This window comes from Rutidosis leptorrhynchoides, chromosome 3 (assembly GCF_046630445.1).
Source record: "Rutidosis leptorrhynchoides isolate AG116_Rl617_1_P2 chromosome 3, CSIRO_AGI_Rlap_v1, whole genome shotgun sequence".
NCBI lineage: Eukaryota > Viridiplantae > Streptophyta > Magnoliopsida > Asterales > Asteraceae > Rutidosis > Rutidosis leptorrhynchoides.
The window spans coordinates 525,747,471-525,773,561 of NC_092335.1; the positions used below are offsets into that span (position 1 = coordinate 525,747,471).

At 31.9% G+C, this 26,091-nt stretch overlaps 2 protein-coding genes across 2 annotated transcripts; both read left to right on the forward strand.

Moving 5' to 3' along the window:
- The first annotated feature begins 12,452 nt into the window (after window positions 1-12,452).
- Window positions 12,453-13,478, forward strand: LOC139901899 (uncharacterized). The gene is made up of 2 exons (XM_071884566.1): window positions 12,453-12,729; window positions 12,802-13,478. The coding sequence occupies exons 1-2, from the start codon at window positions 12,453-12,455 to the stop codon at window positions 13,476-13,478; spliced, it is 954 nt and encodes a 317-aa protein (XP_071740667.1).
- Window positions 13,479-19,469: 5,991 nt separating this feature from the next.
- Window positions 19,470-21,369, forward strand: LOC139898347 (berberine bridge enzyme-like 8). The gene has a single exon (XM_071881080.1). It carries the CDS (start codon window positions 19,473-19,475, stop codon window positions 21,063-21,065), a length of 1,593 nt encoding a protein of 530 aa, XP_071737181.1. The 5' UTR covers window positions 19,470-19,472; the 3' UTR covers window positions 21,066-21,369.
- The last annotated feature ends 4,722 nt before the right edge of the window (window positions 21,370-26,091 follow it).

The window sequence follows — 26,091 nt, forward strand, 5'->3', positions numbered from 1 at the left end:
TCTGGAGCTAAAACAGCAAACCTATTTGCACTAGTAGTTTTTTTGGTCTATATTCATACCCCATATTATGTTGGATTTGCACCCCTGTGTTCCTGAGAATCACTTTTCCTTTCTCTTGCTTCTTTTTAACTTTTTCAAAACCATCATTATCGGTAAGAACCACCTTTTTATTCATTGATAATTCAGCTTCAGTTCTTGGCCTGATTTTACACACCTTTAACTCATGCCCAAACACCTTGCAGTTATCACAAATAACTGGTTTCCATTCATACTCAACCGTAACTTCCTTAATACCTTTCACATTATTTTCTTTATCTTCGTATTTGATTTCAACCTTATCAACAAAACCTCTTTCAGCTTCTGCTTCTATCATAATCCTGGCATACCCAGCCCTGCCACTTCCTTTGTGACACATATGAGCAGTGGTGGTGTCCATTGACATAGGCACACCAATTCTACTTGCAATGGCACTCAAACCTTGAGTATTCCAGGCTTCTAGAGGCACTTCTCTAAGCTTTACCCATATTGGAACCTTCACTGGGTCAACCTTTTCCATTTGTAATTCAGGGTTCCATTTCTGGACCAATAGAGGTTTTCCCTCAACCATCCATGGACTACACTCAATTACTCTATTCATTCCTTGCTCATTGTTAAACTTGAAATAGCATATATTTTTGCTGTCCATGATAATATCTTGTAACCCAAATTTACTCCACATTTTCCTTAGGTTAAAACTCAATGCATTATATGACATGTTACAGCCAATAGTATAACCACAAGCAGTCAGATTCCACTTTTTACTACTCTCAGTAACAAATTGCTCATCAAAAACTACAAATTCCTTACCATTATCATCAGCCACATGAGGTATGTATGTTAATTTCTTATTCATATGATCATCCTTATTAACAATACCAGCATATGTAGGTTTGACAGTTTTACCAATGCTATGATCATTATTAATAGTTGCAACAGGAGATTTTACCTCATCCATGCTATTCACAGTATTCTCAGGATTAATATTCTTACTTGCAGAATCACTATTCATCACCTTCTCAACTGAGGAATTTGCAGATTGCTCAACATTAGGGTTAATAGCTTCAGTGACTTGAACATTGACTTGAACACTTTCTCTCTCTTGAGCCTTGTTTGATTCAATTGATGCTCCAGGTTTTACTAAATCATTCTTCTTATTCAGATCTTTATCTTTCCTTTTGATTTCATGAATGGAATCATCAAATTTTCCAGGAATTTTGCTTTTACGCGTGGATTTTCTAGGATTATTGGAATTCATGGATCTGATGATGTATTCTGATGAAATTGAATCAACGGAGCAGCTCGCCTCACACTTATGGAGTGATTTGAGCAGGAAATTGGTGAATCAATGGAAGAAATGGAGGTTAATTGCTTGAAAAAGGTGGATCTGTAATGGTGGAGGAGTAACTAACTTTCCCGCCAAAATCGCCTCATGGAGTATTGATTACTGGGATGGAAAATGTATTGGCAAATGAATTGAAGGGGGTGGATGTTGGCATTCTTATTTAGTTTAATGATGAATAAGAAGGAATTAAAGATTGCAACATGGAATATAAGAGGGATGTGCACTTTAGATAAGCAATCTGAAGTGAGGAATTTAATTAGGGATGAACAATTGAGCATTTGTGTTATTCTTGAAACTCATTTGAAGAAGAATAACATACAAAGAGTATGTAGTAATATTTTTAATAATTGGAGGTGGCAATCCAATATTAGCTATAGCCAAAATAGTTGTAGAATAATAGTGGGCTGGGATGATAATAAAGTTAATGTTATGCCTATTACTTGCACTAGACAAGTAATCTTTTGCTTGGTGGAAGTGATTGGTACCAATGAAAAGTTGTACTGTAGCTTTGTCTATGCCTGCAATAAAGGAAAGGATAGACTGACATTGTGGAAGGATCTTGAATTACAGAAAAGAATTACTAGTAAAGTCTCTTGGTTCCTTATGGGGGATTTTAATGTTACTAGAACTTTAAGTGAACACTCCTCAGGATGCTCTCAGATTACAGTAGATATGCATGAGTTTAATGAATGTATTAATGAGCTGGAGGTGGATGACATCAACAGTTTTGGGTTTCAATTCACATGGACTAAATTGAAATGACCCGTCCTAATTCATCCGGACGAAGTCCATATCGATTATAAACGATTCACAACAGTTGATTACATCGCGAGGTACTTGACCTCTATATGATACATTTTACAAACATTGCATTCGTTTTTGAAAAGACAATCTTTCATTACATCGAAAGTTGACAGGCATGCATACCATTTCATAATACAGCTAACTATAATTGGCTTAATAATAATCTTGATGAACTCAATGACTCGAATGCAACGTCTTTTGAAATATGCCATGAATGACTCCAAGTAATGTCTCTAATATGAGCTAATGCACAGCGGAAGATTTCTTTCATACCTGAGAATAAACATGCTTTCAAGTGTCAACCAAAAGGTTGGTGAGTTCATTAGTTTAACATAAATAATCATTTCATAATTTTAATAGACCACAAGATTTCATATTTTCATTTCTCATAAACATATGTCCCATGCATAGAGACAAAAATATCATTCATATGGATTGAACACCTGGTAACCGACATGGATTGATTCAAGATAATATTTATCGATTTATTTCTGTACATCTAACTGTGGACAACTAGTTGTAGGTTACTAACGAGGACAGCTGACTTAATAAACTTAAAACATCAAAATATATTAAAAGTGTTGTAAATATATTTTGAACATACTTTGCTATATATGTATATATTGTTATAGGTTCGTGAATCAACCAGTGGCCAAGTCTTACTTCCCGACGAAGTAAAAATCTGTGAAAGTGAGTTATAGTCCCACTTTTAAAATCTAATATTTTTGGGATGAGAATACATGCAGGTTTTATAAATGATTTACAAAATAGACACAAGTACGTGAAACTACATTCTATGGTTGAATTATCGAAATCGAATATGCCCCTTTTTATTAAGTCTGGTAATCTAAGAATTAGGGAACAGACACCCTAATTGACGCGAATCCTAAAGATAGATCTATTGGGCCTAACAAACCCCATCCAAAGTACCGGATGCTTTAGTACTTCGAAATTTATATCATATCCGAAGGGTGTCCCGGAATGATGGGGATATTCTTATATATGCATCTTGTTAATGTCGGTTACCAGGTGTTCACCATATGAATGATTTTTATCTCTATGTATGGGATGTGTATTGAAATATGAAATCTTGTGGTCTATTGTTACGATTTGATATATATAGGTTAAACCTATAACTCACCAACATTTTTGTTGACGTTTAAAGCATGTTTATTCTCAGGTGAATACTAAGAGCTTCCGCTGTTGCATACTAAAATAAGGACAAGATTTGGAGTCCATGTTTGTATGATATTGTGTAAAAACTGCATTCAAGAAACTGATTTCGATGTAACATATTTGTATTGTAAACCATTATGTAATGGTCGTGTGTAAACAGGATATTTTAGATTATCATTATTTGATAATCTACGTAAAGCTTTTTAAACCTTTATTTATGAAATAAAGGTTATGGTTTGTTTTAAAAATGAATGCAGTCTTTGAAAAATGTCTCATATAGAGGTCAAAACCTCGCAACGAAATCAATTAATATGGAACGTTTTTAATCAATAAGAACGGGACATTTCAATATGCATATATAATACTAAAATCTCATAAGTTATGGAGGAATCTACGGAAGTTGTCAGGCAAAGATAACAATAACAGATACGCTAAGATATGAATTAGCAGATACGCTAAGATATGAATTAGCAGATACGCTAAGATATGAATTTTTGTCTATACACTATTCATGCAGTCAATGCAATAAGATGTGTCTAGACTAAGAATAATAAGCAGGTAATTTACTAAGGATGATAAGCAAATAATTTCCGACAAAAATGATTAGCAAAACTTATGACATGCAGACACGGTCGAAGTCCAGACTCACTAATGCATCCTAACGACTTATCAGTTAGTCACACTAATGCAGACCCGGTTCGCTAAGACCACCGCTCTGATACCAACTGAAATGATCCGTCCTAATCCATCCGGGCGAAGTCCATATCGATTATAAACGATTCACAACAGTTGATTACATCGCGAGGTACTTGACCTCTATATGATACATTTTACAAACATTGCATTCGTTTTTGAAAAGACAATCTTTCATTACATCGAAAGTTGACAGGCATGCATACCATTTCATAATACATCTAACTATAATTGGCTTAATAATAATCTTGATGAACTCAATGACTCGAATGCAACGTCTTTTGAAATATGCCATGAATGACTCCAAGTAATGTCTCTAATATGAGCTAATGCACAGCGGAAGATTTCTTTCATACCTGAGAATAAACATGCTTTCAAGTGTCAACCAAAAAGTTGGTGAGTTCATTAATTTAACATAAATAATCATTTCATAATTTTAATAGACCACAAGATTTCATATTTCCATTTCTCATAAACATATGTCCCATGCATAGAGACAAAAATATCATTCATATGGATTGAACACCTGGTAACCGACATTCACAATATGCATATTAGAATATCCCCATCATTCCGGGATCCTCCTTCGGACATGATATAAATTTCGAAGTACTAAAGCATCCGGTACTTTGGATGGGACTTGTTGGGCCCGATAGATCTATCTTTAGAGTTCGCGTCAATTAGGGTGTCAGTTCCCTAATTCTTAGATTACCAGACTTAATAAAAAAGGGGCATATTCGGTTTAATAATCCAGCCATAGAATGTAGTTTTAAGTACTTGTGTCTATTTCGTAAAACAGTTATAAAAGCAGCGTATGTATTCTCAGTCCCAAAATATATATTGCGAAAGCATTTAAAAAGGGATTAATGAAACTCACCTAATGTATTTTGTAGTAAAAATACATATGACGGTATTGAGCAAATGTAGGGTTGACCTCGGATTCACGAACCTATATCATTTATATATATGTTAACACATATAAGGGTAATCGAACAAATTATGTATTGATATTAATAGTATATATATATTATTTTAATTGTTATATATTTTTATATACTTTGTATATATGTTTCACATAAATATTTGTTTGATAGAATAATAATAATAATAATAATAATAATAAAGATAGTGAATAACATGTTGTTTTATTTTGTGATAATAATAATAATCATATTAATAATAATGATATTAGTAATAATATTAGTATACATAAAATAATACTAATAAAAGTAATAATGATAGTAATAATAATAATAATCTTAAAAATTATGATAATCTTAAAAAAGATTGATAATTTTGATAAAAATGATAATCTTAAATATAATGATACTAGTAATAATAACAATGATAATAATGATAATAATTACAATATTCATAAATTTGTAGTAATACTCATAACATCAATTTTATATTATTTTCATTACAATATTAATTTTATTCATTGTTATACCTTACGGTTTCTTTATCTTTTACTCGTTCCTCTCGTTATCGATAATGTATAGTTTTTTTTTTTTAAGTTCTAAAATTCATAATTTTAACTATAAAAATAACTTGCACCTTATATTATTATTAAGCTTAACAATTGTTATATTAATCTTTTATCATAATAATCTTCATGATATATAACCATAGTACTTTTTTATTTATCTTTTAATAATCATAATCATATTCATTTTCATAATTTAATAATAATAATAACAACAATAAATGGAAAATACATATGTACATGTTCATATACTTGCATAAACAATAACAATAATGATAATAATAATAATAATAATATTTTAGAAAAACTACCTTAAAAGGCGCCATAAAAAAAAAACTGCTGTGTATGGGACTCGAATCCAAGACCTCACGCTCACCATACAACACTCTCGACCATCCAACCATCCCTGCTTTTCTGATTAATAACCATCCCGAATATTTATAACCCATTATTATTTTCTGTTCTAATATCTGCTTCTTTGTCCTACAAACCCAGGAACGAATCCAAAAAAAAAAACGAATTTGCCACAAAACAACAATTACGCTCTTCTATCTAATTAAAAGTAATCTAAATTAATTGTTTGTAATGATAAAACGAAAAAGAAAATAAAAAAAATTTAAAAAAAATTAAAACAAAGGTCTGCTGCTATCGCAGCTTCAAAATAAAAAAAAATTTGATTTCGTTATTGAGGTTGTTTTGGACAAATTTTTCAACACGAACTATGTTCTAAATGGTTCGTAAAAGATTACTGAATCACTAATTTCAACAAAAACCTCGAAACAAATACAAATTTGATGAAGAACAATCGTTGACTTTTTTTAGTTCAAAACTTTGACTTGAAAATTCGGATTCAATTCATTGAGTTAGGAGCTGAGATTCTGCAGATACCTTCACGATATGAGTTAGAATACATCTGTATTTCTATATTTTGTTAAGTGGTTTGGAATTGATCCTTTGATTTAAAAGTGAATATACAAAGATGTCGAGCTGCGAAAAGGAAAAAAAAATATGTTTCTGTCTTCTGCTTAATTCATTCAATAACCGCGATTATGGTTGATAATTGATACAAAAAAAATGAAGAATTTAAATGGTTTAGTGTAGCGAATTATGAGAGGATCGAATGGATTTGTAGGGTTGTGTTTATCACGGGCATAATAGAGTGACAGAGACAATTACTTTCAAAAAGGAAATAAACAGATAGTGGTAACAACCTACTCATATATATTGGTATTTGCATCTTATTTTTAATATAAATAATTATTAAATCTTTCGATAATATTATATTAATGTTAACTATATTAATTATCATGTTATCATAATAATATTAATGACAATGATAAGGATAATAATAATTATTAATATAATGTTAATATTAATAATAATAATAATAATATTACTAATGATAAGTTGCATTAATATAACAATAACGATATTAATAATAATTCTAATACCTTTAGTACTATTGGTAATACTAATAATATTAATCATAATATTAATAATTATTTTATTGATAATAATAATTTAAATAATAATAATAATAATAATAATAATAATAATAATAATAATAATAATAATAATAATAATAATAATAATAATACTTATAACATTAATATTACAATTTAATATTAACATACATATACTGAAAGATTCTAACTTCTTCTTATCATATTTAAGAATTATATATATATTCATATATCTATAATATACCTATAATAATTATGTATAGGAATTATGTAAATATATTATATAATAACTTACAATGATATGTTGTGTGTGTGTATATATATATATATATATATATATATATATATATATATATATATATATATATATATATATATATATATATAGTAAAATCATATATTACTTTTATTTACACAAATGAATTAAATCACATAAGTTTCTCTTTCATATTTATATATATGTATATTTAAATATATATGTATTTATTTACAGATAGTGATTCGTGAATCGTCGGGAATAGTCGAGGGTAATTGCATACATGATAATAGTTCAAAAATTTTGAGACTCAAGATTACAGACTTTGCTTATCGTGTCGAGATCATATAAAGATTAAGTTTAAATTTGGTCAGAAATTCCCGGGTCACTACATAAATCCTTAAAAAATCCAAGGTGTGGCACTTTGAAAAAACTTGATAGGATCATGATTAATGATGAGGTTATGAACTGTTTTCCTCAAGCTCATGGTATATTTTTGCCATATGTTGCATCTGATCACAGCCCTGCCATTCTTAGTTTACCAAATAGTATAATCAGTAAATCTAAATCATTTAGATTTATTGTAACGACCCGCACTTTTTCGATCGTTCTATACTTATAAGATTAATATTTACATAAATTAAACCTTACCAACATGATAAGCAATCCAAATTGTTGAGACTTATGTTTTCGAAAAGAGTTTTACACAACGTTTGACCGTCTAGTTTGACCGATGATATCACGAGCTATACAATATATGATAATTATACGTTTGTGTATATATATGTATATATACATATTTAACATGATCTAAGAATGTTTTAATATCTCATTTTGTATTAATAACAATAAGTTATAAGTATATTTTGAAACTACTAACTTAAGTTTTCAAAACGATAACCATACGTAACGTTATTTGACTTAAATACTTATAACCTATAATGTTTATACATATATCGTATAAGTAATGTATTTAATCACTTTTAAAGGGCTTACATACATAAAACAATATAAGTATATTTACAAAAGATAGTTATATTTGAATCCTCGTTCCGTTTTCTCAAAGATTTATATACGTATACCTAGGGTATATGTACCCGTATCATACGCAGCTTCTAGATGTATTTACTATTGGTATATACCAATAAAAATCTGCTCCTTAGCAGCCTTAAATGATTAAGAAACATGTGGAACCAACCATTTGTCAAGTAGCATGAATTGTTTAGCAAGAAAACAAAGTTAGGTATCTTTTTTTTCCTTTATAACCTAAAAACGTTTTTATGCATGCACACCATTTCTTCACCCCATTTTCTCATACTTACACTTCCATTTCTCTCTCAAAATACTCTTAACTTCATACTTGATCATCTTCAAGCATTTTCCCCATCATTTAGCTTCAAAAACAACACTTAAACCTCATAAGAAAACCTTACAAAAACACTTCAAGAAATCCTTCCAAGAACACCAACTTACTTCCAATCTTTCATCCACTTCCATCACCCTTTTGGTTCTAGGTTCTTACTCCTCTTTTACAGCAACCTTGTCCAAGGAACTTGAGGTAGAATCTATGTTCATAACCTTATTCGATTCATATATATATAGCTATCTTATTTTATGGTATAAAATTTTAACAACAAGAACATAGTTTGAATGTTTTCAAACTTGTTTGCAAACTAAATAGATCCTTCTAACTTAACTTTTAAAATACTTCAAGACCTGTAATATAACTTAAATATATGCTAATTTAACAAGGTATAACTTGGTTTTTCAAAGAACACCTTAAAACTGAATCTACGGTGTCGGAGTGTAACCGGGGGCTGTTTTGGGTTGGATAATTAAAAACCATCTTAAACTTTGAATTGGAGGTTTATTTTCTGGAAAAATGATTTTTACTATAAATATGATAACACATAAAAATTTCATGATTTAACTCAAAGTATAAGTATTTTTAGAAAAATAATCATTTAAGGTTGTTGACATGATGGAAAATGATTAACTTCATAAGTTTCACTAAAGTTTGACCTATGACCTGTGATTTCGAATACAAACTAAGGTATTTACAGTTCATAGTCTTAAAGAGGGACTCGATCCAAGGAAGTGGCAAGTTGAATCAACGAAAACGGAGTTGTAACGAAGAAACTATGACCAAAACGAGATCGGATATCTAAGACTAGTTTAGCTACGAAAATAATTGGAGAAAATTAAATAAATCACATCTTTTTAAAATAACATGATATTTTATATATATGTACTCATAATTTAATTTTATATGGTTCAGGATCACCCGTAAACAATACGAGAAGATTAATCATAAGATCCCATGATTGTACGCAACATGTCATTTGACAACACCGGTACTTTATGTACGCAACACGTCATTTGACAACACCGGTACCATGGGTCAAGATTAATCTCGACCAATACATATACGATAGGGTTTTATTTATTTCGTTGGGGGTTTTATTTATTTCATTGCGGGTATATTAAACATCTAAAAATGAACCATTAAAATTGAATTACTAACAACGAACTGCTAACTACGGACTAAGGAATTATTAAAAGTATTAAAAGTATAACAAGTATATATATGTGACGTTTGTTTAAAAAGAAAAGGTATTGATATATTATATATGGATAGGTTCGTGATATCAACCGGAGACCAAGTCAAATTATATATATCTTCAAGACGAAAGTGAGTATATAGTCCCACTTTTAAACTCTAAATATTTCGGGATGAGAATACATGTATTTTATGTTTTACGTTATGGACACATGTAACTGAAAATATATTCTACGTTGAGTTGTACCACTGGCATACTTCCCTGTAGCTTGGTAACTAATATTTACAGCGGTATTGTAAACGCGAATCCTGTTGATAGATCTATCGGGCCTGACAACCCCAACCGGACTGGACGACCAGTATTCAACGGTTGCACAGTACTTCGTTTGGTGACTACACTTGGTACGGTGTAGTAAGATTTCATATTAAAGGGAATATGCGACGTGATTAAATGTTAAGTATGGTTACCAAGTGCTCAACCACTTAGAATATTTTTATGAAAATGTTTATATATGAAATCTTGTGGTCTATATATATATATATATTGCTGCCGGCACTAAACCTATATCTCACCAACTTTATGTTGACGTTTTAAACATGTTTATTCTCAGGTGATAATTAGAAGCTTCCGCTGCATTATGTTGAATTTGAGCAGGATCTTGCGTACGCATATTTGTGTCAAAAATAAAACTGCATATCCAAGAACTTGTGTTGTAAAATATGCTAGAAATCGTGTTGTTATCATCATTTGTAAAGTTTGTAAGTCGAAGATTATCGCTAAACGATAATCATCTTTATTTCGTCCAAAGCTTGTATCAAAAATAAGAATCATGGTTTGTAATGTATAATATATGCAGTTTTTCTTTTAAAAATGTCGCATATAGAGGTCAATACCTCGCAATGAAATCATACGTTATCTAACACGTTCTTACGGTTAAGGACGGGTTATGACATTTATGAATTATATTACTGAAAATCCAGAATTTTTGCAAGTGGTTGAAAAAGGATGGGAAACTAATAGTACTGGATGTGTTATGTTTTGTCTTCTTAAAAAGCTTAAAGGTCTAAAAGGTGAATTGAAGAAGTTAAATTGGAAGAATGGGGATACCTTTAAGAGAGTCAAACTTCTCAAAGCAAAGTTGAAGGATGTTCAGGCTACACTTGATGCTGATCCTCATAATGGTAACATAAAGAAAGAATCAACACAATTACTTCAAGAATATGAGGAGGCTAAACATGAAGAATTCTTGATCTTGCAACAGAAAACAAAGATTCAATGGCTCAGTGAAGGAGATAAAAATACAAAATATTTTCATAAAGTATTGAAAGGAAGGAAGCAAAAATCTAGAATTGAAAGTGTGTGTAGTGAAAGAGGTGATAGATTTTATGGTGATGAAGTACCTGTCCAATTTGTCAACCACTTTCAAAATTTCCTTGGGAAAGTGGATAATGTGCAGCCTGTAGATGAGTTGGGTAACATATTTACTATGAAACTCAATAACAGTGAAGCTGAAGAGATGGTTAAAGTTGTTACCAAGGAAATTAAGGAAGCACTTTTTGATATAGATAGTGATAAAGCAGCTGGCCCAGATGGCTTTACATCCCATTTCTTCAAGAAAGCTTGGTGCATAGTGGGGGATGATGTGTGTAATGCTATAAAGGAGTTTTTTGCAACAGGGGTACTAATAGGGGGAATCAACTCCACTTTAATATCCCTAATTCCCAAGCTTGAAACTCCTGATAAAGTATCTGACTTCAGACCTATAGCCTGTTGTAATGTCATATACAAAACCATCAGCAAGATACTTGTGAATAGAATGAAAAGTGGTCTGGAAAAGCTGGTTAACATAAATCAGAGTGCATTTATACCTGGCAGGGCTATACAGGACAACATCTTGGTAACTCAAGAACTTTTAAAGGGGTATAATAGGCTTCATGGTTCAAAGAGATGTGCACTCAAGATAGATCTGCAAAAAGCTTATGACACAGTAAGTTGGAGCTTTTTAGAATCAATCCTAGATAAGTTTGGATTTCATAGAAGAATGATTCAATAGGTTATGAGTTGTGTTACCACTACCAAGTTCTCAATTTGCATAAACAATGAAATAAAGGGTTATTTTAATGGAGGGAGAGGTTTAAGGCAAGGTGATCCCATATCACCTTACTTATTCACATTGGTAATGGAGATACTCAATCTTATTCTAGCTAACAAGATAAAGAATAATCCTGAGTTTAAATTTCATGTGGGCTGCAAGAAGATGAACCTAACTCATGTATGCTTTGGTGATGATTTACTGGTATTCTGTCATGGTGATATTAATTCAGTTAAGATCATTAAGCAAGCATTGGAAGATTTCAGTCAAGTGTCAGGGCTATTACCTAATATAAATAAGAGCACAATATTTGTTGGTAGCCTGCAAATCCCCCTGCAACAAGAGATACTTCAATTACTTCCTTTTAAAATAGGCAAACTGCCTGTTAAGTATCTTGGAGTGCCTTTGCTTGCTAAAAAGTTGAGCATAGCAGATTGTAAGGACATCATTGATAGAATAAGGAAGAGAATTGATAATTAGAAAAATAAACACTTATCTTATGCTGGAAGGTTGCAACTCATTGCTTCTGTTTTATCCTCCATGCACATTTATTGGGCATCTGTTTATAAGCTCCCTCAATCCACCATTGCAGAAATTGATAAAATTCTTAAAAGATTCTTATGGGGCCATAGTGATAATGTTAAAGGAAAAGCAAAAGTTGCTTGGAAGTATGTATGTACTCCCGAGGATCAAGGTAGTCTAGGGCTTAAATCATTACAAGAATGGAATGAGGTATTGTTAATAAAGCAGCTATGGAAGTTAATTGAGAAGAAAAATTCCCTGTGGTTCAATTGGGTGAATCTGGTGAAACTTAAAGGTAAATCAATACGGGAAATTGAATATAAACAAAGTGATAGTTGGGGATGAAAACAACTACTGCTTTTGAGAGATAAAGTTAAGAATCATGTATATGAATCTGATGATGGTGTGGTTAAATCGGTCACTAACAGTGGTAAAAAGGTTCCATATAAGACCAGTCAAGTATGGGAAGATATGAGGAGTGTGCACCAGTTGGTACATTGGCATCAGGTCATTTGGTTTCCACAAGCTAACCCAAAACATGCGTTTATTCTATGGCTTATAAAGTTAGACAGATTAACCACACAGGACAAATTGGCGAAATGGTACCCAAATTTGACATTTAAATGTGAGCTTTGTGGTAATTGTGAGGATTCAGTCAAGCACTTATTCTTTGAATGCAATTTCTCAAGAATGGTGTGGACTGAATTAAAAAAGAATCTTTTGTTTAAGGGATTACCTGGAGATATTCAGGGTATTATTAATACGCTTGCTCGATATCCATTTCGAAATCAAATTTGGGATGTCATCAATAGAATCACAGTTGCTGCTGTAGCTTATCACGTATGGCAAGAAAGAAATAACAGAATCTTCAAAGGAAAAAGGAGGAATGCAAATGAAGTATTGATGATTGTGGAAGATGGAATTCGTATGAAATTGGCATCTTTAATGGTGAAGAATTCGCTTCAAGTCAAGAGAGCAGCTGAAATTTGGGGCATGCAAGTTGAGATGGGTCGATTGAAGCTGGGAATTGGAGCATCAATTTGAGTTTGGTGTTCTTGTGATTCAAATTAGTGTAACAGTAGTTGATTTAGGTATCGATGTACTGTATATGTGTAACGGGTTAAGGGTATGCCCTAACTCTGTATATTCTCATGGATATTAATAAAATCAAATTTTATTAAAAAAAAAAAAAAGTTATTTTGTGATTCTTGTTATAATATGTGGAAAAAGATGAAAAAAAATATGTAAATGAAAGAATGTGAATAAGGGTAGAAGATGGAAAAGGGTAAGGAAAGGTGAAAAAAGGATCAACGATGTAATTTTGTCTAGAAAAAATAAATTATGCAATATCTAACAAACATGAGGGACTAATGATGTAATTTTGAAAGTAAGATGACCTGAAAGTTACTTGTTATAATAAGTTAAATATATACAATACAACAATTTAAATAGTTAAATGCATACAATAGAAGATCTGAAAGTTTGATACATACAATAGGAATTTGATGAAAGTTCAATGCATTTTCAAACAATTATTCTCATACAACTGACCTTAAACAGCTTACAAGTGACCGATTCCCTCAAAGGTAAATAAACGCATACCTTGGGGTAAAAATGTAAAAAGTGAATTATATATAAACACACTTACCAGTAGTAGGGTTAAAAATGGGAGAAACACTCGGAAAATAACGAATGAGGCTCCGGCGAAAGAGAGGGGAGGTTTCAAAAGGGTGGTTGCCACCTCTCTATTGCCACGTCATCATTGATGTACGTATGAGCCCATGATTTCATTCCCCCATAGTTTTTTACTTTTTATCAATCAACAACCCTTTTGCATTGCAGATGAGATATACCATGGAACTGAATGAAACTTATGATCATAACATTTCATTTCATTTATTTATATTATATTATATTTTACTTGCTGGTAATCTGTCTGTTATGATTATGGAAAAATGTTTTTTTTTTTTTTTTTTTCCTCCTAAAATAACGATTACTATGGATGGAAAATGTTGAGGCTATGAAGATTACCTTTTTAATTCTGCAAATTATTTTCCGAGCATTTATAGAAAAGGATATCGGATCTGGGTGAAATTCGGCCCGTATCTTGGCGGGGCAACCCGAATTGATAAATTTCTGTGTTTGCAGCCATGGCGGTGTTTGATCCCCTTTTTCCGTTCCCATATTTTTGCAGATCTGAGCCTCTGACCCCAAATTTATACTCTGTTCTGGTGTTTTATTTTATTACTACACAAAATAAGTTACAATATAATTACTCAGACGCAATTGAAATGAGACAAATTATTCAGGAGGGATGTAAATGGTTTTTAAGGGTTGTTGCCCCCTTCTGATTTATTAAATCAAAGTTTGTCTTAACATAGTAAGTTCAGAATAGTTTATATCGAATTCGCGTCCAACCTTTTATTCTTTCAGTCGGATGGACGAGGCAATACGTTTGATTTTAAGAGGCTGGGATGATGAATTTGAATGAATGCGTCTGAGTGAACTCAAGCAAGGTTTTAGAGATCATCTGTATCTTGGCGAGGCAATACGAATCCGGATGGTGATGTCACATTGCAACCGGGTTGGTAAGTTTGCAGCCATGGCAGATTGATCCTCTTTGTTTAATTTGTTGCCAAATCTGAGCCTCATAGTACTTTAATTTAATTATTCTATTTGCAGTTTTAAAATCATCACTTATGTTCATGAATTTTGTTTGTTATGCATTTGATCCCATAACCTCATGGTTATAAAAACACCTCAAGATGCTCTTTAGGAAGTTGAAATGTATGGTAATCGCAATCGGCGGTTATTATTATTTTTTATTTTATTTTTAATTTTTTATTTTGAACGGTAGAATATGATGTTTGTTAACTTAAGTTTTGCTCTGTCTCATATCATTATTATAAGGTTAGTATCGTATGGGCTTTTTTTTATTGCCAATCAGCCGATAATACCAAGCTGCAAATTGGGCTTTTTGTATTGCAAATCTTGGTTTTTTGAGACCTGGTGGTTGTAATAATTTTCATGTATATTTGCAAGCTCTTTCATCATTTTTTCAGGTTAGATTTTTCGTCAAGTTTGAAATGGATAATTGATATTATGACTTTTTTCATCGTATCGTGTATTTTAATACAGTATCATATAATGTAAATGCATTAATTGAAAAAACTAATGAATTTGTTTTGGATTTCTCCACATACCATTAGCAGGATAAGTAAGATATCCGGCCCAATAAAAAGTCAAAAACCCAGATTTGACCTGATTAAAGTCAATGAGGCAGTTAATACATTTTTGCTAAGCCTTGAAATCAAGAAATGGTCATTTGATCTATTATATCAACAAAAATGTATCAAATCAAATCAAATTTTCAAATTTGTACATTATAAATTTATAATAGATACGGAGTAATAGATTAATTTACACGTACCTCATGACTAGCATATGACAACAACGTATACTTACTGCAGAAAATGTTGGTGGTTGTTTTAAAGATAATCATCATTTCCTTATAAACATATGCACATTATGATGGATTTTGTACTTAGAAGAAAATAAAGATAGTTGCAAAATAGAATTAGAATACATACTTTAAAATAATATCAAATATGTAAAGTGTTATTCTCACTCAAACCGCTTAATTATTCACATTCACGTTGTTCATTTAAATATTAGTACTAATCTCAATTTCTCTTGATATTAAATCTTAAATGGTGGGCAACCCTAGAAAGGTGGTTATATTACTCGTATTACTTAAGTGGAAACAATAGTATTTGTTCTGCCTTGGATAAATTATTATGTATAATTATTAATGTTAATTATTAAGTGGTGTTGATTCGTGGTCATTATAACTATCTAATCTGATTGTTTATATTCGCAATACAGTCGCCATTTTTGTGGGGTTTAAACCAAAATCACAAGTTAAAGTACATGAAGAAGGCAATGAGATTATATTTTAAGATGTCACATCTTGATATGTGGCAAAAAAAAAAAAAAAAAAAAAAACCAAGGAAAATCCTACCACTCGCGTTAACAGATCAGTGGTACCCCAGGGTATCCGAATTTCATGGGACCGATGGTTCGAATCCAGTAGGAGTCATCTCAAATTGTGCCTTATGGACAATTAATATGGAGCTTCTCATAGGACTAACGAATCACCACCAAACACTACCGAATCGTCGGACCACCACCACAGCGCCTTGAACACTGTCGGACCCGCAAACCACCATCATACCACCACCGGACCACCATATTAATTATAATTATATTTATAATTATAATTATCAATTAATTATTAGTTATACGAATTCGCGGTTGTACAGTTGCGCAACACACACACATACACACACATATGTGTGTGTACTAATGTCTCAATGTTGTTCCAGTGTAACCATATCAGTTCACATATATTTTTCTTTTTTAAAGGAAAAAACACACTTTAAAAAAACAAAAAATAAAACACTTTTTATACGGATTTTTTTACGTAACTTTACAAATGTATACACCACAACCTTTTGATTGGAAAGATTCTTCATACTGATTGGAGTAATTATTATTTGTGATTGGTAGTATAATTATAAATCGTCCTTTAATGCACCTAAGTACAACATCTGGGATCTTGCGTCAAATTTGTTGGTATACAGGTTTCTTTAGTGTTGAGTTTAAAGATAAACATAAGAACTCATTTTAAGATAGTTCTTTTAGATTGTTCATATCGAGTAATCAAATTCAGAGATATATAGAAGATTTGTATTTTGTGGTTATCGTGAGTTTACTTGTCTACAATTTAGACCTTAGGAAGTTATTATCGAATTGAGAAAACGTGAAATGTCAATTATTATATATAACAAATTAACAATTGTCTTTTCTTTTTCGTTTTAGACAATTTCAATGGTCAAAGTTGTATACGTGTGAAATACTTGTAACGCCGTCTCACACATTTGATTAATCCATATATTCAAATAAAAAGTTTCCCTGGTAGATGAACTAGAAAATAGTTATCTATCATATTTTATATAAATTTAATATAACAAGCTTTCTATTAATTATAAAAATATGTAAAAAAAAAAAAACTTTTGACAAAGCTTCATTATTATTATTATGTTGTTTATACAAAACATGTTTTCACCATTACAGTTACACTATCATCAATATATATCTATCTACTCTTTGATTTGTATCCTCATTTTCTTGAATTCATTATTTGTATTGGTTGAGTACGTTTTTTATTTTTTATTTTCTATTTTTTATTTTAAACCATCTTTATTTTATAGGAGTTTTCATAATGTTTGCCAAAAAAAAAAAAAAAAAAATCTATCTACTCTTTGGTGGAGTACATGTTTAAAGATTTCTTGACGTAATTGTTAAAGGTTCTCGTTAACGTGAATAAATATGGTACATAGCGATCCTGTACTAATTTCAAGTGTTGATTATTTATTTTTTTTTGCCGAAAAAACTAGAACATTATAAACTAAAGCATTTTAACGAAACCTTAAGACTAAATCACGTACAAAACATAGACAAACAAAAGACTGAAACAAAATGCAAACTTACAAAACCACAAGTAACAAAATATATTAAAGCACTAAGACCACTGCCCATTCGGCTTGTGATTTGCATGTGATAAACTCTGTTCTCGAAGACACCGTTGACATTGGCGTGTGATGACTGATGAGCCTCGCTCTCACATCTATGTCCTCACTTTTGTTATCAAATAGCATATAGCATCACGAGCCGGATTTCTTTTCTTTTTTCTTTTTGGTTTGTACGTATAGCTTTAACACGTGTAAGCTACTTTTTTTTTTAATTAATTTGATGGGGCCATGTGATGGTGATAAAATATGTCATATTGTAGTTGGTACTGACATGTGATGGGGAAGAAATGAGAAGAAAATGCTAATTAATGTGGCAATGTGATGGGAACAAGGCGTGACGGTTGAGAGTGGTCTAAAAATACCACTCATCCATGATGATCAAGTCTTAACTAATACACTGTCACATTGTTGTAACCTCAACATTTCTTTTGTATAACACACCCGAGATATTTCAGTCTTAAATATGACATAATTTTAACCATCACATGAACTCACCAAATTAATTGATTAAACCAAATTGCAAATAATAATGCACTATATATAACTGTGGGAAACAAAAGAACCCGTGATGCAATATGTTATTTATCGACGAAAAGCTTGACGAATTGCAATTGGGTAGAAGAAGCCAAGACCAAGCCAATGGCGTTATTTTTGGCGAGCTTTGAAGATGTGGTTTTAACGCACCCGTTGGTAAAACTCTACGATACTAGTAAAGTTGAAGATTTACAAATAGAAGTGTCAGACATCTTTTTCATTACACATTATTAAAGCCAACCAATTAATCTTAGACTTCTTTGCCCTACTACTAATCTAACTAAAAGAATTAAGCTTAACGTCATCAAATATAACATCTCATCTTGGATTTCTGCGTATAAATGTGATATTGATCTCGTTTCTATATCGGTAATAGTCGATTGTATGACACAAATCAAATTTTGATCTTATTTTTTTTTCTTTTCAAAATTGAAATACGAGAGCATGTAATCACATCTTTAACATTAATTAGTGAATTTAATTTCATCTAAAGACCATCATCAAAAGATATTTTTTACAAACATCACAAGCCATCCTACATTCTCCAAAGATGGAATTTCTAGAGCATCATCATAAATTGAACATCTAGTAGAACTTAGATCTATACTTTAGAAAAATTCTAATTTATTGTTATCATAATCTTAAGATGCTTTTATTTGCAGGCGTGTAAAATATCATATATTGTAGTGTTTAATTCCAAGTATAAAAGTCTTTGTTTCATTTTAAAACCTACTTAAAGAATAATGACGTACATAACAATATATAGGAATATATTTAATCTAGGCTTTTTATTATTCAAAATATATCTACTTTAACTATATCATTATGTGTCTATATCCACTTTGAGTATATCATTTGGTGTCTATATATATGCATGCATATATTGTTTGAATTATAACTCAAAACAAAAATGTCTCTTTTTGTCCTAATATTTGTCTTTCTTTTTAGCCATGCATTTGCAACTTCAAACAATGATCAAGAAAACTTCATCCAATGCCTAATCAATTCACCAAACCTTACAACTCCGATCACCGGAGACATCTACACTCCGGCCAACTCTACCTTCCCAACCGTCTTACAAACATACATTCGTAACCTTCGTTTTAACGAATCCACAACTCCAAAACCATCCATAATCGTAACCGCTTTAGACCTTTCACATATTCAAGCCACCATTTTATGTGCAAAAAAATACAACTTATTACTTAAAACACGAAGTGGTGGCCATGATTATGAGGGTTTATCGTACGTTTCGTACGCTAATGAACCTTACGTTATCCTCGATTTGTTTAACATACGAGCGATTAATGTATCGATTGAAGATGAAACTGCATGGGTTCAAGCTGGTGCAACTTTAGGCGAACTTTTTTATCGCATATCCGAAAAAAGTAGCACTCATGGCTTCCCTGCTGGAGTTTGTCCTACAGTTGGAATTGGTGGACATTTTAGCGGTGGAGGGTACGGTAACATGATGCGAAAATACGGTCTTTCAGTCGATAATATCATCGATGCTGAGATCATCGACGTTAATGGTAAACTTCTTGATCGAAAATCGATGGGTGAAGATTTGTTTTGGGCTATTACTGGTGGTGGTGGTGTGAGTTTTGGGGTGGTGGTTTCATACAAAATAAACATTGTTCGTGTCCCAGAAATCGTTACTGTTTTTCAACCTAGACGAATTTCAGAACAAAATGTTACTAATGTCGCTTACAAGTGGTTACGAGTAGCGAACAAATTAGATAATAATGTTTTTATTCGTATGGTTTTAGACGTGGTAAACAACACGAATGGTGAGAAAACGATTCGTGGTTCGTTTCCAAGTTTGTATCTTGGAAACACTACTTCTTTACTAAACATAATGAACGAAAGTTTCCCTGAATTAGGGTTACAAAGATCAGATTGTCAGGAAATGAATTGGACACAATCGATTTTATGGTACTACAGTTTCCCGCCAAATTCGCCTGATTCGACTCTTTTGAGTCGAATCCCACGATCACTTACTCATCTTAAACGAAAATCCGATTATGTGAAGAAACCTATTTCGAAAGCAGGATTAGGGTTTATATTCAAGAAAATGATTGAGCTACAACTTCCGGTTTTAACTTTTAATCCGTATGGTGGACGAATGGCTGAGATATCCGAATTTGCTAAACCGTTCCCACATCGAGCTGGGAACATTGCAAAGATTCAATACGCGGCGGATTGGAATGAAAATGGAGTCGAAATCGCGAACCATAACGTAAACCTAACTAGGGTTTTGCATGAATACATGACACCATTTGTGTCCAAGTCTCCTAGAGAAGCTTTCTTGAATTATAGGGATTTGGATATTGGTGTTAACGATAATGGGAACAACAGTTTTATTGAAGGGACAGTTTATGGATTCAAATATTTCAAAAAGACAAATTTTATGAGGTTGGTGTATGTGAAAACAATGGTGGATCCTGGTAACTTTTTTAGAAATGAACAAAGTATACCTGTTTTGGCATCTGCCGGAAAGTAGGCTATGTCAATATTTGACTTATAAATTGGCTTGTAAAATAGGATTTGTTAGTAATTGTTTTGTGTGTTATTTACTTAAATAAGGTATATAAGACTTTGAATTAAAAGAGTCTAATTACCTATACCTCTTCTAGATATGCAAAGTATTTCAACTTTGATATCTTCAAGAAAGTAATTGAACTTATGTAATTCTTTGACTTATATATTGGCTTGTAATATTTGCTTTGTAAAGCTTTATAATCCGTTTCCATTCTTGTTATTATAACGAATATTCAATAAGAATTTGAAATCACTTTTAGTTACCTTGTTTTTGCCAAATTACGATGATAATTTATTTATTATTTTTATCAATTTACTATAAGTATGCATTAATATGTTATATTGTATGATGTATGATAAAGTTATTACAAATTATTGAGAAAATATGACTGACTTTTCAAAATATCATGACTTTTCAAAACATTAGTATGATATACCTCCATGGAGCTGGCCTACTTTTATTTAATTATATAATTAAAAATAATATATTTGGTCACACTTTATATGTCCAACACTCTAACATGGCTGACTCCTTTAGATGAGGTCAGGAGTTCGATCTCCGTTGGATATATATTAAAAACACAATTGCATCTCTGCCATGGAGTATATCCACACATGACACATTTCCCATATCGTTTGGGGGGTAAAGGGGAGGGGATTTTATTTGACAGTGCCCTTGAATCGCTTTCAAGGTTTCCTCCCGGGCAGCGATGGGGGCGGGGTTATTAACGCTGCATTGGCATAGTTGAAATGAGAGATGATCGCAACGAGTGGTTTATTCCTCTCGGGTGATCCCGCTGTAAAAAAAAAAAAACATGATTATATATATATAAAAAACATGATTATAATTTTATATAAAAGTTTTTGCTTCCCCCCGCTTCCCCCCGATTGGTTACTTCCCTCTTGATCATACCACTATATATATATATATATATATATATATATATATATATATATATATATATATATATATATATATATATATATATATATATATATATATATATATATATATATATATATATATATATATATATATATATATATATAACACTCCGTATTGTTATAATTCAGTAGGCTTATAACTACCTTTAGTGGTTTGATTCTTGATGTTATAATTCAGTAGGCTTATAACTACCTTTAGTGATTTGATTCTTGATTTAGAATACTAATAATGAAGTGTAAGAACAAAGATGATAATGGAGAGAAAGAAAGAAACACTTTGTAAGTGTGAGAAATGGTGCAAGTTTAATGCTTGCATTCATGAGTATTTATAGCCTAAAATCTCAATATAAAAATACATACTTTGTGTACCAAAATTGACTATATGTATACACCAAAATTGACTATCCATATCTATATTATTATTATTATTATAACACTCCCCCTTGGATAGCAATTTTATTTTGTTGAAGATCAACTATAAATTACTGCCTCGTTAAAAACCTTGCTAAAGAAAACCCAGTGGGAAAAAACTTTAGCTAAGGGAAAAAGAGTGCAGCATGGAGTTGACTCCCCCTCAAGTAGACATCGCTTCAGCTGTTACATCTTTTGAACATGTCTCATGCCAATGTTATGAACGTGTGTTCTGAAAATAGCAGTTGGAAGTGCTTTCGTGAAAAGATCAGCAGAGTTTTTGCTAGATTGCACATATCTCATTTCAATCTGGTTGTCCTTAATGAGATTTTGAGTATATGAGAAGAATCTAGGTGGTATGTGTTTTGTTCGGTCACTTTTGATATACCCTTCTTTCATCTGTGCTATGCAAGCTGCATTATCTTCATAGATAGTTGTTGGACTTTTATCGCGTTCTAGTCCACAAGAATCAGTAATGAGTTGTGTCATTGATCTCAACCAAAAACATTCTCGAGTAGCTTCATGTAATGCAATCACTTCGGCATGATTTGACGATGTAGCAACAAGTGTTTGTTTTTGAGAACGCCATGATATTGCAGTACCTCCATTTAGGAATACATATCCAGTTTGAGATTTAGCTTTATGTGGATCAGATAAATAACCTGCATCTGCATAACCAACTAAATCTTGTTTTGATTCGTTAGAATAAAATAATCCTAAATCAGTAGTTCCTCGAAGGTATCGAAATATGTGTTTGATCCCATTCCAGTGTCTTTTGGTAGGAGCAGAGCTGAACCTTGCCAACAAATTAACTGCAAAAGAAATGTCAGGTCTTGTACAATTTGTAAGATACATAAGAGCTCCAATTGCACTAAGATATGGTACTTCTGGTCCAAGAATGTCTTCTTGATCTTCACATGGACGAAATGGATCAGCTTCAACATTGAGTGATCTAACAACCATAGGAGTACTTAATGGTTTTGCCTTGTCCATATTGAAACGTTTCAAAATCTTTTCAGTATATGTTGTTTGATGTACAAGTAAACCATTAGGCATATGCTCAATTTGTAAACCAAGGCAATACTTGGTTTTTCCGAGATCTTTCATTTCAAATTCTTTCTTTAGAAGTTGAATGGCTTCATGGATCTCTTTATTTGTACCTATGATGTTAAGATCATCAACATAAACAGCTATGATCACATATCCGGATGTTGTTTTCTTAATGAAAACACAAGGGCAAGTAAGATTATTTGTATACCCTTTGCTTATCAAGTAATCACTTAATCGGTTATACCACATACGTCCCGATTGTTTTAACCCATATAAAGATCTTTGTAATTTAATCGAATACATTTCTTTGGGTTTTGCATTTGATGCTTCTGGTACCTTAAATCCTTCAGGTATCTTCATATATATATCACTATCAAGTGATCCATATAGATAAGCAGTCACAACATCCATGAGATGCATTTCTAAATTTTTAGAAACTGCCAGACTGATTAAGTACCTAAAAGTAATTGCATCCATAACAGGAGAATAAGTTTCTTCATAATCAATTCCCGGTCTTTGAGAAAAACCTTGAGCTACAAGTCTAGCTTTATACCTTGTAACTTCATTTTTCTCATTTCTTTTTCGGACAAAAATCCATCTGTATCCTACAGGTTTCACGTCTTTAGGAGTGAGAATGATGGATCCGAAAACTTTTCTTTTATTGAGTGATTCTAATTCAGCTCGTATTGCTTCTTTCCATTGAGCTCAATCATGTCTATTTTGACATTCAACCATAGATGTTGGTTCTGGATCATCATCATTATTCATGATGTCATATGCAACATTAAATGAAAATTTCTCATCAAGATTTTTCATTTCATTTCGGTTCCATAATATTTTTGAATATGCATAATTGATTGCAATTTCTGTATTGACATCATCAATCTCCTCTGCAGTAGGAGTACTGATTTGTGGTTCTTCTTGAACACTTTCTTTTACTTCATTATCAGCTGATTTTCTTTTTCGAGGATTTTTATCCTTTGAACCGATTGGTCTTCCACGTTTCTGACGTGGCAAAGATTCATGAGTGACGTTATTGCCAGCTTTTGGAATTTCAATTCGAGCTGGAGTATTTACTGCTGGTATATATGATTTTGTCACCGTTTTTGTATCTGTAAATGCATCAGGCAATTGATTTGCAAGTTCTTGTATATGCATTATCTTTTGAACTTCTGTCTCGCATTCTTTTGTGCGAGGATCAAGATACTTTAATTGAGGTTCACACCATGAAACATCATTTTCTTTATTTTTCATTTCTCCCCCTAATCTAGGGAACAATGTTTCATTAAAATGACAATCAGCAAAACGTGATGTAAAAACGTCACCTGTCATAGGTTCAATATACCTTAATATTGAAGATGTTTCATATCCAACATATATTCCCAACCTCCTTTGAGGACCCATTTTTGTACGTTGTGGTGTCGCAATTGGAACATACACTGCACAACCAAATGTTCTAAGATGGGAAATATTTGGCTCTTGACCAAAAGCAAGTTGTAGGGGGGAATATTTATGACTTGCACTTGGTCTGATGCGAATCAATGCAGCAGCATGTAAAATTGCATGACCCCATATAGATACAGGGAGTTTTGTTCTCATTATCAATGGTCTAGCGATTAACTGTAAACGTTTAATCAATGACTCGGCTAAACCATTTTGTGTATGCACATGAGCAACAGAATGTTCAACAACAATTCCTATAGACATGCAATAGTCATTAAATGCTTGAGATGTAAATTCACCAGCATTATCAAGTCTCACCCTTTTAATGGTGTAATCAGGAAAATGAGCTCTCAATTTAATAATTTGGGCAAGAAATTTTGCAAATGCCACATTACAGCTTGATAACAGACAAACATGAGACCATCTGCTAGATGCGTCTATTAGAACCATGAAATATCTAAATGGTCCACATGGTGGATGAATTGGTCCACATATATCACCTTGAATTCTTTCAAGAAACATTGGTGATTCTTTCTCAACCTTAAGTGGTGAGGGTCTAGTTATCAATTTTCCAAGAGAGCAAGATGTACATGGAACCATTGTATCATGATGGATTTTTCTATCCTTTAGTGGATGTCCATGAGTACATTCAATAATCCTTTTCATCATTGTTGATCCTGGATGGCCTAATCTGTTATGCCATAAACTGAATACACCAGGATCAATATATTTTTCGTTAACTACCATATGTATTTCTGGTACATTTATATGTGTATAATGTAATCCAGAACTAAGTCTTGGCAGTTTTTCAACCACATGACTCTTGTCAGTGATACTTAAATATTTCTCATTTTCTGTTGTCACTGACTGATAATCATACCCGTTAAGGTATATGTCGGAGAAACTCAATAAATTTCTGCTTGACTTGGGAGAAAATAAGGCATCATTTATTAAAAATTTTGTACCATTTGGTAGTATGAAATTTGCCTTTCCTATCCCTTTTATCAAGTTAGCAGGTCTTGATATTGTATGTATAGTTCCTTCCGTTGGTTTTAGATCAATAAAATATTTCTCGGATTTAAGTATAGTGTGTGTAGTTCCACTGTCTGCTATACAGAGATCTCCACCACTTGATTGAT